The sequence below is a fragment of the Miscanthus floridulus genome, chromosome 2, assembly GCF_019320115.1.
Source record: "Miscanthus floridulus cultivar M001 chromosome 2, ASM1932011v1, whole genome shotgun sequence".
Taxonomy (NCBI): Eukaryota; Viridiplantae; Streptophyta; class Magnoliopsida; order Poales; family Poaceae; genus Miscanthus; species Miscanthus floridulus.
In genome coordinates this window covers 160,956,662-160,971,892 of record NC_089581.1, presented here as the reverse complement: position 1 = coordinate 160,971,892, position 15,231 = coordinate 160,956,662, and the positions used below count along the sequence as shown (strand labels likewise).

At 52.8% G+C, this 15,231-nt stretch overlaps 1 protein-coding gene across 1 annotated transcript; it reads left to right on the top strand.

Annotated features, from left to right (window-relative positions):
- Positions 1-14,430: 14,430 nt before the first annotated feature.
- Positions 14,431-14,994, top strand: LOC136540933 (uncharacterized). The gene has a single exon (XM_066532970.1). The coding sequence runs from the start codon at positions 14,431-14,433 to the stop codon at positions 14,992-14,994; it is 564 nt and encodes a 187-aa protein (XP_066389067.1).
- The last annotated feature ends 237 nt before the right edge of the window (positions 14,995-15,231 follow it).

The following is a 15,231-nucleotide window of genomic DNA, read 5'->3' as shown; positions in this document are numbered from 1 at the left end:
GACGACGACAAGGTGGTCCTGGATTTTTTTGTCTTTTTTCGGGACTCCCACCTCCTCCATGATTCCAGGACCTCTTTGATGAGACGCCCGATGAACTTCGATAAGGGGGCGGTTGCATCATTCTTGACATAGAACCAATGCGAATGTCACCCCTTGTTGGAGGTCAACAAACGCATCGGTGGGTACTCGCTGACTTGGTTGTTGTGCAGTTGAATGCCGGTGCATCCCATCGGCACGTTCAGCACCTACTTCTTCTCCTGCTTCTTCAGGAGTGTGACGGCGAAGAAGTGCCGCCACAGGTCAAAGTGGGGACTAATCCCCAGGAACCCCTCACAAAGGGCGATGAACGCCGCAATGTGTTGGATTTCGTTGGGGTTAAGATGCTATAGCTCCACCTTGTAGTAGTGCAGCAAGCCCCAAAGAAACTTATGGGTGGGGGTGGCAAATCCCCGCTCATGGAAGTGAGCGAAGGATACGTCATATCCATCGAGCGGCGATGACGTGTCCCCATCACTAGGCAGCCGCCACTCCTCAGCGGTAGTCCACACGCAAAGAAGGCCATGGCAAATGAGGCCCTCTAGGTGCTGAAGGGTGATGTCAGATTTGCACCATGGCTCCATTGAATGGTTGGGGTGGGTGGATGCGAACTTGATGGCGGCTGAGATGCGGATGCAGAAGGCTTAGACGATTGGCAGCAAAGGTTGTAGATGTGAAGGCAAGGAGGCAATGTGCGAAACCCTAGGGCAAACCCTTTGGTTTTATAGGCGCGACGGATGCAAGGAAGGCAACTATCCGCCTAGATCTCTATGCCTACCATGATTTGCCACCACGTCACCACGCAGGATATGCGCCCCAATCCCTATCCTTTCCCTCCAAAATCGCGCTGGACGTTTTGCCTCTCCAAATAGAACATGACTCCTTACTAGCAAAAGGATAGAGGTCAAAAAGCGTTCCTCTAGCCCGGTTGGGCCTAGGTGTTTTAGGGTGGGCCCATCAACAGTTTCGATAGCCGTCCCAAGGCACCCTTACGACAGAAGGATGGGCCCATGATTGGCCAAAACTCAGACGCACAAAGCTTCATGAGAGTCTCGACCTACGATCGAGTCTCAGTCGGGCTAACCCTAGATGAGTCCCCATGAACGGGACACCAGGGTCCTATTTAAGCTATCCGATCAACAAACCATCGAATCTCACAGCCATACATGCAAAGGGTCTGAATCACCCCCTAGGCGATTCTATTCGAATCACTCGGGGGCTCGAGGGCTACATCCGACGGGAGCGCTCGCGTGCACCCTCTAGCAAGACGAATCACCCCTCGGGCGATTCTATCTGAATCACTCGGGGGCTTAAGGGCTACATCCGTCGGGTGCGCTTGCGCGCACCCTCTGGCAAGACGAATCACCCCCCTAGTGAATCTATAGAATCACCCGATGGCAACTATAGGGGACCAAATACTGGGGTACCCAAAGAGAAAGAGCTAATAACCATCAAACATTGATGCTTCCTAACAGGCAAGAATGCGACTACACCTCTTGTCTGATGACCAAAGGTTAACTCCATTTCATCCGACCCCCAAAGGTTGGCACCGCCTCGCCCGACGTCTGAGGGTAGACTCCACCTTGGGGGGCTGACTCTGCCTTGCCCAACGTCTGGGGGCAGACTCCGCCTCACCCGACGTTTGGGGGCAGACTCCACCTCGCCCGACGTCTGGGGGCAGACTCCGCCTCACCCAACATCTGGGGTAGGCTAACTCTGCCTCACCCAACGTCTGGGGGCAAACTCTGCCTCGCCCAACGTCTGGGGGCTGGCTCTGTCTCACCCGATGTTCGAGGGCTGGCTCCACCTCGCCCGACATTCGGGGGTTGGCTCCGCCTTGCTCGACGTCTGGGGGCTGGCTCGGACAGACTCTGCTTCGCCCAACGTCTGAGGGCTGGCTCCGCCTCGCCCGACGTCCAGGGGCAGACTCTGTCTCGCCCGACGACTAGGGGTAGACTTTGCCTCGCCTGATGTCTGTGCGCTGCTCCTTCATAACTACACATGCAGATAGACGCTTGTACCATGACAGGTGTGTGGACAACATAGAGAAGTACAAGGTGGCAAAGAAGACTACAAAGCGAGCTGTAAGTGTGGCAAAGGATAGAGCGTATGAGGATCTTTACCAACATTTGGGTACGAAGGAAGGAGAGAAGGACATTTATAGGATGGCTAGGGTTCATGAGAGAAAGACAAGGGACTTCAGTCAAGTTAAGTGCATTAAGGATAAAAGGGAGCATCTCTTGGTGAAGGAGGATGAGATCCGACATCGATGGCAAGAGTATTTTGACAAATTATTCAATTATGAGAATACGGACACAACCTTTCAGTTGGATGACTCTTTTGATGACACCAATAGGCGTTTTGTGCGGAGAATCCAAGAATTTGAGGTCAGAGAATAGTTGAAAAGGATGAAAGGAGATAAGGCGATGGGTTCGGATGGTATCTCAAACGTGGTGTGGAGATGCCTCGGGAACATAACTATAGTATGGCTAACCAAGCTATTCAACCATATTTTTCAATCAAACAAGATGCCTGACGAGTGAAGGAGAAGTATATTGGTATCGATCTACAAGAATAAAGAGGATATTCAAAGTTGTACTAATTATCGAGGAATTAAGTTCATGAGCCATACTATGAAGCTATGGGAGAGAGTTATCGAGCATCGCTTGAGAGCAATAACGCGAGTCTCTATGAACCAATTTGGTTTCATGCCCGGTAGGTCAACCATGGAAGCAATTTTCTTAATAAGACAAATTATAGAGTGGTATACCTACACATGGTTTTTATTGACTTGGAGAAGCCGGACAGGAGTGAATCAGAAACTAGAGTTATGACGGGAGACTTTGAAGTCCAAAGGTTTTAGACTCAATAGAACTAAAACTAAGTATATGAGATGTGACTTCAGCACTACTACTCGTGAGGAGGAAGATATTAGTTTGGAAGGTTAAGTAGTGTCTAGGAAGGATACATTTCGATATTTAGGATCAATGCTACAGAGAGACGGGGATATTAATGAAGATGTTAGCCATAGAATCAAAGCAGGGTGGATGAAGTTGCGCCAAGCATCTGGTGTCCTATGTGATAAAAGGGTACCACAGAAGCTAAAAGGTAAGTTTTATAGGACAACAATTAGACCTGCTATGTTGTATGGTGCAGAATGTTGGCCTATGAAAAGATGACATGTTCAATAGATAAGTATCGTAGAAATGCGTATGTTGTGTTGGATTTGCGGTCATACAAGAAGGGATCGAGTTCGGAACGATGATATATGTGATAGATTAGGGGTAGCACCAATTGAAGAAAAGCTTGTCCAACACCAGTTGAGATGGTTTGGACATGTCCAACGGAGATCTCCAGAGGCACCGATGCATAGTGGAATCCTAAGTCAGGATAGTAACGTAAAGAGAGGCAGAGGAAGACCAAAGTTGACTTGGGTAGAGACAATAAAAGGAGACTTGAAAGGATGTAATATACCCAAAGACTTTGCCTTAGATAGGAGTGCTTGGAAAACAGCTATTTACGTGCCTGAACTTTGATTGCTTTTGCTGGGTTTCAACTCTAGCCTACCACAACTTGTTTGGGACTTAAAGACTTTGTTGTTGTTGTTGTTGAACCGTTAATATTTGAAACCTTGTAAAGCAAGAAAAAAAATGGAAAGTGGACAGTTAATAATTCAAACCTTGCATATCCATAATCCATGTTTGGCATTTCCCTTTTTGTGTTGTACCAATCAAACTGACGTTAAAAGGCATAACATCACAAAACACAGAAGCTTTATTTCTTGCAAATGCATCGAACGTTTCAAATGTTTGCTATAAATGTAGTTGGCTAGTTAAAAGAAATTTTATAGAGGAACATATGTAGACAAAAAAAAAACGGTTAGCACAGGTGGTCACTACCTGAACCTGTCTGGAAAACATGCGAGAAGTTTTTTACCTAGACATGATTAAAACACAAAGGGTATTTTAAAAATATTGAACCAAACCATTGATCATAATCATTGAAAACACACAAGGAAGAAAATAATAACTGAGAAAATAGGAGCTACAATTATTACCTTTCTTTACTTGCATCAGCCATGAATTGGAACCCCTACTATTTGCTGCTTGGTACTGTCACTGAGCACTGGGCTGTTAGATTGTGCGGTGAGTGAGGGCAGTCTGCACGCTTGCATGCCTAATGCAATATGCGCTTGGTGGTAGCATGCCACACGGCCACACTATCCACTCGGCTGTCCTGCGCCACCATTGCACTTGCTGCGTCCGCTTGTGTGTGGCACAGTAAAGGCAACTCGTCGTTCAGGTATCTCAATTTCGTAGCAATCTACCATAAATATTGGATGCAGCAGCTGCACATCTAAATGCAATAATTCATGGCTTAGCAATGGTAAATGGCATGCATAGGAAAAATTGGCAGATTGTCTTATCAATGGACAAGGTAGTTTTATTTTGATGTAGGCAGACTACTAAACAGAAAATATGCCGAACATAATTATGCAGTTTGTTACTCTATATATGAAGACCAACCAATACAAAGAGGACCTGGAATGCATGGGACATTATGAAGATGTTTTAGATGCATTAAACCTTTTACCTGCTATTGAAACTAAGAACACATCCAAAATACCTAAAATTTAATTTCCTGCAAGTTCCAGAAGCCATTCTTTCTGGAAAAATTAAGCAGATGTCTGCACTGAAGTTAATGTAATCAATGTAAAGTAGGTAGACCACAAGAGGACAGTGTAAAGATCTACCTCGAAGGTTGTTTCATCGATAAACATATAGGGTCTGGGTTTATTTATTTTCCTAAACACGCCCAATCTAGAATTATATGGTGTAAGAGGAACTTGAAGAAACACTGCCGGAGCAAATGTGACTATTTTGGGAAGATTGCACTTTTCAATTTGAAGCCAAAAAACAAATCTGTTCAGTTGTCTACAAATCTGTTCAGTTGTTTGCAAATTCGATTTTTAAACTATAAACACGTCAGTATTCACTAAAGAGCATGAGCAGGCAAGCAACGACCTAAGCTGTCTAGGTTTTAGATCGATGAACTAAGACAACACAAAGGCAAAATAAAATATCAGCCAATAATTTAAATATCATCAAATAATTTTAAATTTGAGAAAATGTATTCAAGCTGCATACTTCTAATATTGTTGTCCTGTCTTTTAGCATGTGTGGCATGTAAGGAAACTGAACATCACAAAGTCACTCAATTAATTAATCTTTAGGTGCCAGGACCAAGCAAGGTCAAACAGAAGCAATGCGTAACACTGTAACAGGCTGTGAAGACGAACCTAAAAATGAGCACTAACATGAGGAGAAGCACAACGTGCTTACCACGCACCTTTTGAATCTAGAATATTTATCAAATCTTCTAATCCACCCATGATAGACTCAATAAGGGACTCCACATAAGAGGGAGTATATCTGCAAATTTTGTTAACCTACATTTGAAACAAAGAAAGATTCACTAGTTAATATGCCAAACACAGAATAGAAATGTAACCCTGTAGAGGCGGAATCTAAGTAACAGACTGGGGACATATTGTTATGTCATAGTAAGAGTTGGAGCATATAGGATTATTATATCAATGGCAGTTCAAAGCCTTCAAATCCTAAGGCATAGGCAGTTGGCTTGCTGTCTTGCTCGACGGATCAAGCATAGCAACTGTCCATCTTGCCGAGCAAAAATTAATATATTATGTGGCATCTTATAATATTTTACTAATCCTCAAAACACCATGTTGAAAAAAAAAATCTTGAGGATGCTGTAAACCTCAAAATAATGCTCAAACTGAAATCATATAGTGAATTAAAATATACACCTGTTCAGGAATAACTGTAGAAGCACATTCTGGAAAACTGGAAACTGCTCCAAGCCAAGCGCAACAATGCTGTCGATGACCTTCCGGGCCAAACATTTTATTTCAGAAAGATCTATGGGTCCTAGGAAAAAAGAAATAACTTATTATCAGCATAAAAGTCTAGCTACTTAGAAAAGATTTGAAGGACTATGAGAATCACACAACAATATAAACTTATTGTGGTAAGATGTCGATGATAAAAGTAGAGTTTTGTAAGGCTTCCGTGTTTGGAGAGTTGGCTCTCAAGTTCATCCACACACCCGCAGAACATTTTAACTCTAGGCAGATGAAAATGATTCTTAAAGAATTTTGATTCATATTCAAGTATTTGAGTTCTGGCCAAAAGCACAATAATAAAGAACAAGATCTATGCAGAAGGATCCACGATGAACAACTACTTTAGTTATTCTACTTTAACAAATGTATTTGTAGCAGTGTAAAACATAGGGACAAGGGACATGCAACTAAATGGCATGAAGATGGTATAAAACAAACTATAATTTTAGGAGCATGAAATAGGATTATTTATTTATGCTGGGCCAATTATGCTAAGCACATTACAGAAGCTGTAGTTAACTCAATACCACACTAACCACAACAAAGACCCATACTGCGAAATTACTATCCCATGCTTGGGCCTGGGGCCGCATGCCATTGACACATAGGATAGCATTTTCCAAATAACGACCATTTGAGGAAAATTTTGGCTAGCAATAAAAGCTAAAAATTTAGCTACCTCAAATTAAAGCAGGTTGTCACCACGGCATCCCAACCTCAATCTAATTGAAGAACATGAGTTTTTATTTTTGTTCATGGCCTGACCTCATACTCGATTTTGGTGACGTCGGGAAGAACTTCTCCCAATCTTTAGAGTCGCCACCATCGCAGTTGCTGTGGAGGCCAACAGGGGAGGTCTGCTGCACGGCAACCTGACATGGAGCGGCGGAGCAGGCAAGGCTAGATCGTGCTCCATGAGCAGCACAGATCTACCCTAGGGGAGTGGCAAGAGCAGATGAACGGCCATCCCCAGCGCCGATGAGGGAAGGGGAGGAGGAAGAAGGGAGAGAGGCTATCACCTGGTTTTCGTCGCGTCGCTAAGATGGCGCCAGCTATTGTTTGCTCCAGCACAGGCACACAGCTAGGAGCGAGGACCTCCGGGAGCCGGCTGCGGCGGGGGAGGCGCTCGCACACCGGGGGCGCCGCCGCTCCAGCCACGCGTAGGGCGTCGAGGTGGCCACGCTGGGGCCCAACTGGTGCGCCGTCACGTCGGGAGAGAGGGGGAAGAAGGGGGAGGCGTGGCCGGGGGCGCGAGCCGCAGCGGCGTGGTAGGGAGGAGTGGGACGACCGGAAAGGAACGAGGCTTCCTTTCTTTTTTTTCTTTTTCTTTTTTTGCCTGGAAGAAGAATCGAAAGTGGCAGGGTGATGTGGCACGTGGTTCTGGCGGTCAAAGTAATCTGCTTTGATATATTAGAATATTAGAATATTAAAATTAGAATGGTAGATTCGGATTGGCATATACCGGCCCCATTGTGCAGTCTCAGTACACATTGAAGTTGATGGCACTACACTTAGGCCGTCAGGTCCAACCGATGAGCGAGAAAATGGGCCCTGGTACATGTGTGGCTCCAAGTATTTGGGTTTGGTGTGCCTCCACTCCACTTCCAGCACTTGCAGTCAACCCGATTTTTCTGCAGCTCCCCTCTATTTTTTAGACGGAGGAATTCTCATTAAAAATAAAGTTCTGGTTTTTCTGTAACAAAACGCTACACACGGTGTATTCAAAATCAGTTGATTGTTTAGGGTTATTACTGCTAATTCTATCATCATTTTTTTGTTCCAAATTTATTCCCAAAATTTGAATTTTATGTCCCAGACTATCTATAGCCCTTTTAGTTGCACGCCATGATTAGGCACCGTCTCATACTCGTTTCGGAGGCGATTGGCTAGGGTCTTTAATCGCGCCGGAGTAGTATGGTGTTTCTTTCGCTAAATACACCAATCAGTCTTTGGTCCGATGCCGATGCTGATGCGCGCGACCGTGCGGTATAGACGTGTCTGTAGTCTTTTTCCGTGGTCCACGGGATTTCGTGTAGCGTAGCCCCAAGACCGTGGGATCCATCCCAGCCCAACGAGTCTCCTACCGGCACGGCAAAGGAACCATGCCGATCCCCTTCACCCACCTCTCGTGGCGTCACTATTTCGCCCAGACGAGACGGAATCCCGTCCCATCTCATGACTCACCTCACGCCATTGAAGAAAAAGGAAAAGGCAGGAAGAGACGGACGGGATAGATACAGTTGCAGCGGCAACGCCAGAGGGCAGAGTCAGACCGAGGAACCGGACAGGCCGTCCCAGAAAGCGAAGCGACCGAGTGCCGGCCCGCCCGCTGGTGAGGTCACGGTCAAAGCGAGCCGCCCCGCGCAAGCGGCAGGGCTACAAAGGTGGTTGGCAGCATCAAGAAATGCCCTCCTCCCCTCGCTCCTCGATCACTGCCTTGCCTGCCTCAGTACCTCTGGCTTGGCCGGTTGGCCCCCCCGCGCCAGCCCGTGGCATCGGCACATTACCATGGCTGGGGCACCCGTCTTGGACCACATTGACCGGTCAGACCCCGGGCCACGCGGGCAAGCACGCTGCCCCCCGTGCATGCGATACGGATGCGCATGCGGATGCGGTGCCGGTGCCGGTGCCGGTGCCGGTGCCCGGTGCGCGCCCTCTTCTCAGTTGTCTCCGCGCCGCTCCCACCTCCCAGGTCCCGGTCTGGGTCTCGTGAGCCCCGCACCGCCGCTCCTGTCGCCGATCCGGATTTAGGACGCGTCCTTTAATCACGCTCAGCTGACTGATTAATAACTAATTAAAGTGCTAGCTGACTGATCAATAAAGCGCCGTCTCGAGCCGGACTTGGAGCTTTGGATTAGCATCTGGCATCTGCCGGGGCATCGTGATGATCATCCGTGCGCTTAACTTATTGCTGCTCACCGGTGCCACCGCTTTGTTTATGCCTGCTGGCCCTGTCATTTGAGCTAGTTTTTGAGGACCTTGCTTTCTGCCTCTGGGGAGCAGACCGGTTTAGCAGCGCGGTCGCAGGCTTTGGTGTTTTTTATTTTATATATAATCGAAAACGCGGCAGGGCCTCAAGGACCGTGTAGCTCCAGTCGTAGTAGACACATGCACGCGGGTTGTGGATGCCGAAAACCCTGAAAAGAATCTCCAAACAATTGCAGATTGGACTGCTGGCCGGGTCGGCTTTCTCCGGTTCAAAATTGGGGCTGTCCAACGTTGTGTTACGGTTAGGTTAGGTCGGTCTTGTGCATCCATGCCTCCGCAGCAAGTAAGCACTAGGCAAGTGCCCCGCAGGCGAACAGTCCAGCAAGCGTTCTTCAGCCTCACCTGAAACGTGACTAAACTAATCTCAACTCTCACCTGTCGCTGCGAGGACGCTGGGGTGCACCGGCCCGTCGGCATTGCCATGACCACCAAAGCAGGAGCTGATGCGGGGCTTTTGCTGCCGCGCTGAATGCCTGATCCCGATTCGTGTCTCGGCCGGCAGGACCGCAGGAACGTGGCGCCCATGACCGCGCGCGCAGGCGACCGTCACCCTGAGCGAGCGAGAGCCCCGCTTCAGCTCGCCTCGGGGCTCGGGAGGACGGACGTAGTACTACGTACGTCGCCCTCCTGTGTCCGCACAGTCGCACGTTGTTGCTGGGCCAGTAGGTCAAGGCCGGCCACGCGCAGTCGCGCACTGTGTGCCCGCCGCGCCACCGCTGTCGTGTGCCTCCCTGCCCTCCTCCCCGCCCGCGCCGGCAGCGGTGCGCACTGTGCCGGCCGGCCGGACGTGCCGGGCCAGAGCGTATCCGGGCCTCGGTGTCGGGCAGAAATGGAGCAGCTGAGTCGAGTCGTGGCGAGCCGGGCGGAGCACGCAAGCATCAGTGAAGTGGGCGCGAGCACGCGTCGCGCTGGATCCGACGGATTTGACTTGTGCGGGCAGCCGACGCATCTCCGTCTCCGTCTTCCGTGTGCGCTCGTCGTGGCGTCCACCACTCGCAATAATGCGGGGCGCGTCCGTTCGATCAAATCGATCGTCTCGTACCGGGGCCTTTGACTAGCCGCATCCGCACGCTTGCGCGCGTACGTACGTCGTATACGTCACGTACCCTCTACGGTTGGGTGGCGTTGAGATCACCGGCCAGGTTTAAATTCCTGTGCGTACCGGCAGGAGTAGAGAGAGGAACACATTTGAATGCTCGGATGGAGCGGAGCTTTGGGCATGCACGTTCAGCTTGGCTTTCCTGCCCTGTAGCGTCCCCTCTACTTTGGCTTTAAGTTTTCGGGCGCCTTTTTCTTTATTTTTCTCGTCTGATAAACCGATACTGCTAAAATGTTTGCTTCGGTCACGGTCTCGCCTCGGTCGTGGTCGTACCGGAACCACTTGATTAGGGGTGTCGGGCACCCTAGAATGGAAGCAAAACATTAAATGGATTGCCCCAGTCCCATCTAAAAAATAACGATGATAAAAGCAAAAAGGTAAGTCGTGGGCCCTTCCCCGTTGCGACCAGGCCCACTGAGTCCTCCTCATCGCCTCGAGCCCCGAGAAGGAGGTCTCGACATCCTGGCGAGGCTCCCCAGGGAAGGCCTCGGCAGGGAACGTCGTCTCCGTCTCGCCCGAGGCTCTCCTCAGAAGGCCTCGGCAGGAGGCGCGTTCTCCGTATCGCGCGAGGCCTCTCGCGCAAAGCCTCGGCAAGGAGCCTGATCCCCGTCTCGCGCGAGGCCCCATTCTCCGTGTCGCTCGAGGCCGGCTCGCCCGCGGTCCGTCGCCCCCCGCCTCGGCCGACCCTCCCGACAGCCGGTCACGTCCCATTAATGCTTTCAACCACTCCCGTGATCTCAGCCGGACAGCGGCTCAACGTCACAGAAAGACCGACGCGACCCGAAGTCGCATCAGCACCATACCGGCCAGGACAGGGCACGGCGGGGATTACCGGCCACTGTGTCCAAACACTGTGACCACGATCAGCCGCCGTCAGCGTCTGGGACAGGATATGGCGGGGATTACCGGCCACTGTGTCCAAACACTGTGACCACGATCAGCCGCCGTCAGCGCCTGGGACAGGATATGGCGGGGGTTACTGGCCACTGTGTCCTACCACTGTGTCCACGATCAGCCGCCCGCTCAAGGCCTCGGCGCTGTACGCCAAGGCCTCGGCACTGTACATCAGGGCCTCGGCAATATTGGGGTCCGCGCCTGCCGAGACCCCCCACCGCAGTACCAGCCTCGGCCCCGACCAAGTTTCGGCCTCGTGCATAGTCCGTCCCCAGCGGCTTATAGTCGCCGCCACGTCCACTCCGAGGCATTCCTGGGGCTCACACGACGCACAGGATCTGATGGGACGACCACGCCATCCCAGTACTCCAAGGATGGGCCACTCCGACAACCACGCCGCCACAGGAACAGGCCATAGGGCTTGGACATGCCGTCCATGGCAGCACGACGCCGCATAGTAATACATGTACTGCCCTTGTCCCCCCTTCAACTATAAAAGGAGAGGACTTGGGCCACTTAGGGGGGACGCCCGGAGAACACACACACACACACGCACACCTTCCAGCCGCTTGAGAGCAACGTCTCAGACGGCCCCACGACACCCTGCCGAGACCTGGGACAAGTTCCCTCTCTCCCTTAGCTTGTAACCCCCTACTACGAGCACTTCGGTGCAAGGAATACAAGTTCTATCCCTCAGACTGGACGTAGGGCGCCGATTGCCTGAACCAGTATAAACCTTGTGTCTCTTTGCATCACCATCCGGAATCGGGAGCACGCAGAACAAATTCACTAGTCGGTTGAGGACCCCCCCGATCCGAAACACCGACAGTTGGCACGCCAGGTAGGGGACGTCTGCGTGTCAGTTTTGTCATCCCAGCAGGTTCCGGATGGCAGACCCCGTGTGACCATTGCGTCTCGGCACCGTAGTTTGGTTCGGGAGCCTAGAGTTCATGTCTCTAGGGCATGAGTACGACATGGTACTCCTCGCTCCTCGAGCCCCACCGCCCGACGATGAAGTTACGCACCGGTAGCCCAGGCGCAGGCGGCGCTCGTGCGGCCGCTCTCGCCACGCTTGCCAGGCACGACACGAGCAAGACCACCCCGACGCTACGCGAACCTGGGGCGGCACGCCACTCCCCGCCGATATCCTACGACCAGCTGTTGGTACGGGGTCCCTGGCTGGGGACCTGTCTGGCCTGAGCTTGGACAAAGGGAAATCGCCGGTGGCTCGCGATGATGCCCAGTCGTTAAGCTCCGCTCCACCACTCCCTGAAGAACCGACCCTGGCGGAGCAGAATCTGGCAACGACATCATCTCCATACCCCTTTGGGTTGAAAAATGCCGCCGTTTCTTACACCTACGCATACGCTGCTGCTCATGAGGGTCCCTCAGAACGCTGCCAGCGCTTCGGTCTCGACCTAAGCACCCACGCTGACTCCTCGGATGAGGACGAGGCATGGCCCGAAGTGGATTTCTCTGGGCTCCATGACCCTAGGACTTTGCGCCAGTTCTTGGCCGCAAGCGACTACTGCTTCGGTTACTCCGACTACGACGACGAAGGCACTTACGACCCCACTCGCGAGTGTTTTCATGTCGGGCTCGGGATGCCGAGGGCAGGCGAAGAGGATGAGGGGGCAGGTAGCCGCTCCCCACTTCGTCCAGGGGCGGGCGCCATCATGCCCCCACGCAATGCCCTGCCGACCGCACGAAATGAGAACGTCGCTCTTGCACGACCTCAGCGCCCAGACCTAGAGCAACTACGTGAGCTCCAGGCCAAGGTTGAACAAGACCAACTCCTTCTACAGCAGCTTCGAGACTCTCTCGAACAAGAACAGCGAGGCCACGGCGAAGGTGGGGGAGCCCGACGAAGAGCTCGTGATGTGTATCACCGCATCCATGACGACGAAGGGAGCGAGCAACCCCCAGTCTTCAATCGCGCCAGCCAGAACGTTGCGGCTGCGGCAATGCTGGTTCGCACAATGCCCGAGCCTTCTACCATGGAGGGGCGGCGGGTCCGCGGCGAGCTCCGCGATCTCCTAGAGATCGCTGCGGTTCAGCAGGCCGAGAGTTCCGCCTCCCGACGGCGCGGGGGCGCCTCGAACCTTCTCACGGCACCGCCTCGGCAGGACAGGGAAGCCCCGGCTCGTCCCGACCCCGACCGAGAGCCGATAGCCCACAGGGTCCCCGTGCTTCTGGACCGCCTCGGCAGTCGATGCGAGGTGCAGGGAGACCATGAGGTGGTCAGCAGGCGACGACGCCACGACAACGAGGGGCCCACTCGGGGCTACCACCCACACCGAGGCGGTCGCTACGACAGCGGTGAGGACCGCAGTCCTTCCCCTAAGCCGCCAGGCCCTCGGGTCTTCATCAGGGCCATCCGCGCTGCTCCTTTCCCCGCCCGGTTCCGACAGCCGGACAATCTCGTGAAGTACAGCGGCGAGACCAACCCGGAGCTCTGGCTCGCCGATTACCGCCTGGCCTGCCAGCTAGGTGGCACGGACGATGACCTGCTCATCATCCGCAATCTCCCTTTGCTCTTGTCGGACTCAGCACGAGCCTGGCTCGAGCATCTCCCTCCCTCGCAAATCCACGACTGGCGCGATTTGGTTAGGATCTTCGTCGGGAACTTCCAGGGCACGTACGTGCGCCCTGGGAATTCCTGGGATCTTAAGAGCTGTCGCTAGAAGCTGGATGAGTCTCTTCGAGACTTCATCCGGCGCTTCTCCAAACAATGCACCGAGCTACCCAGCGTCGGCGACTCGGAGATCATCCAGGCTTTCCTCTCCGGCACCACTTGTCGGGACTTGGTCTGAGAGTTAGGTCACAACATCCCGCGCTCTGCTGCCGCGCTCCTCGACATCGCCACTAGCTTCGCCTTAGGAGAAGAGGCTATCGGAGCCATCTTCCCCGACGCCGATACCAAGGGTAAGTGGAGGGAAGAGGCCCCCGAGGCCTCAGCCTCCCACCTCCCTAAGAAAAAGAAAACGGGGCGCCTGGGGAGGCAGGAGGTCCTGGAGGCTAATCTGGTCGCGACCACAAAGCGCAAGAATCCCCGAGGCCCCAAAGGCCCTAGGCCTTCGACGACATGCTTAAGAAACCCTGCCCTTACCACCAGGGCCCGGTCAGGCACGCTCTCGAGGATTGCACCATGCTGCGGCGCTACTACGCCAGGCTCGGGCTCCTCGATGATGACGCCAAGCAGAAAGGCACCGGCGGTCGGGACGAAGACAAGGACGATGGGTTCCCCGAGGTACGCAATGCTTTCATGATCTTCGGTGGGCCCTCGGCATGCCTTACGGCGTGGCAGCGCAAGAGGGAACGCCGAGAAGTCTTCTCGGTCAAGGTGGCCACCCCCCAGTACCTCGACTGGTCTCGAGAGGTGATCACCTTCGATCAAGGTGACCACCTCGATTGTATTCCGAATCCCGGGCAGTACCCACTGGTCGTCGACCCGATCGTTGGCAACACCTGACTCTCCAAGGTGTTGATGGACGGAGGCAGCGGCCTCAACATCCTCTACGCCAACACCCTGGAGCTCTTGGAGATCGACCGGTCGAGGCTACGAGGCGATGTCGCACCCTTCCATGGCATCGTGCCAGGGAAGCGCACACGACCCCTCGGGCGCATCGACCTTCTTGTCTGCTTCGGCACCCCTTCCAACTACCGCAAGGAAGTCCTCACCTTCGAGGTAGTCGAGTTTGGGGGAGCCTACCATGCCATTCTGGGGCGACCGTGCTACGCCAAATTCATGGCAGTGCCCAACTATACCTACCTCAAGCTCAAGATGCCAGGCCCTAATGGTGTCATCACAATCGAGTCCACGTACGAACATGCATACGACTGCGATGTCGAGTGCATCGAGTACGCCGAGGCTCTTGCGGAGGCCGAGACCCTCATCGCCCACCTCGACCAACTCAGTAGCGAGGTGCCTGACTCCAAGCGTCGCGCGGGGGCGTTCGAGCCCACTGAAACCATCAAACTCATCCTGGTCGACCCCGCATGCCCCGACAACCGAGCACTGAGGATCAGCGCCACCCTCGACATCAAATAGGAAGCCGTGCTCATCGACTTTCTCCATGCAAACGCCGACATATTCACATGGAGTCCCTCGGACATGCCGGGCATACCAAGGGAAGTCACCGAGCACGCCCTGGACATCTGGGCTGGATCTAGACCGGCGAGGCAACGCCCGCGCCGCTTCAATGAAGAAAAGCGCAGGGCCATCGGAGAGGAGGTACAGAAACTCTGGGCGGCCGGGTTCATCAAGGAAGTATCACACCCAGAGTGG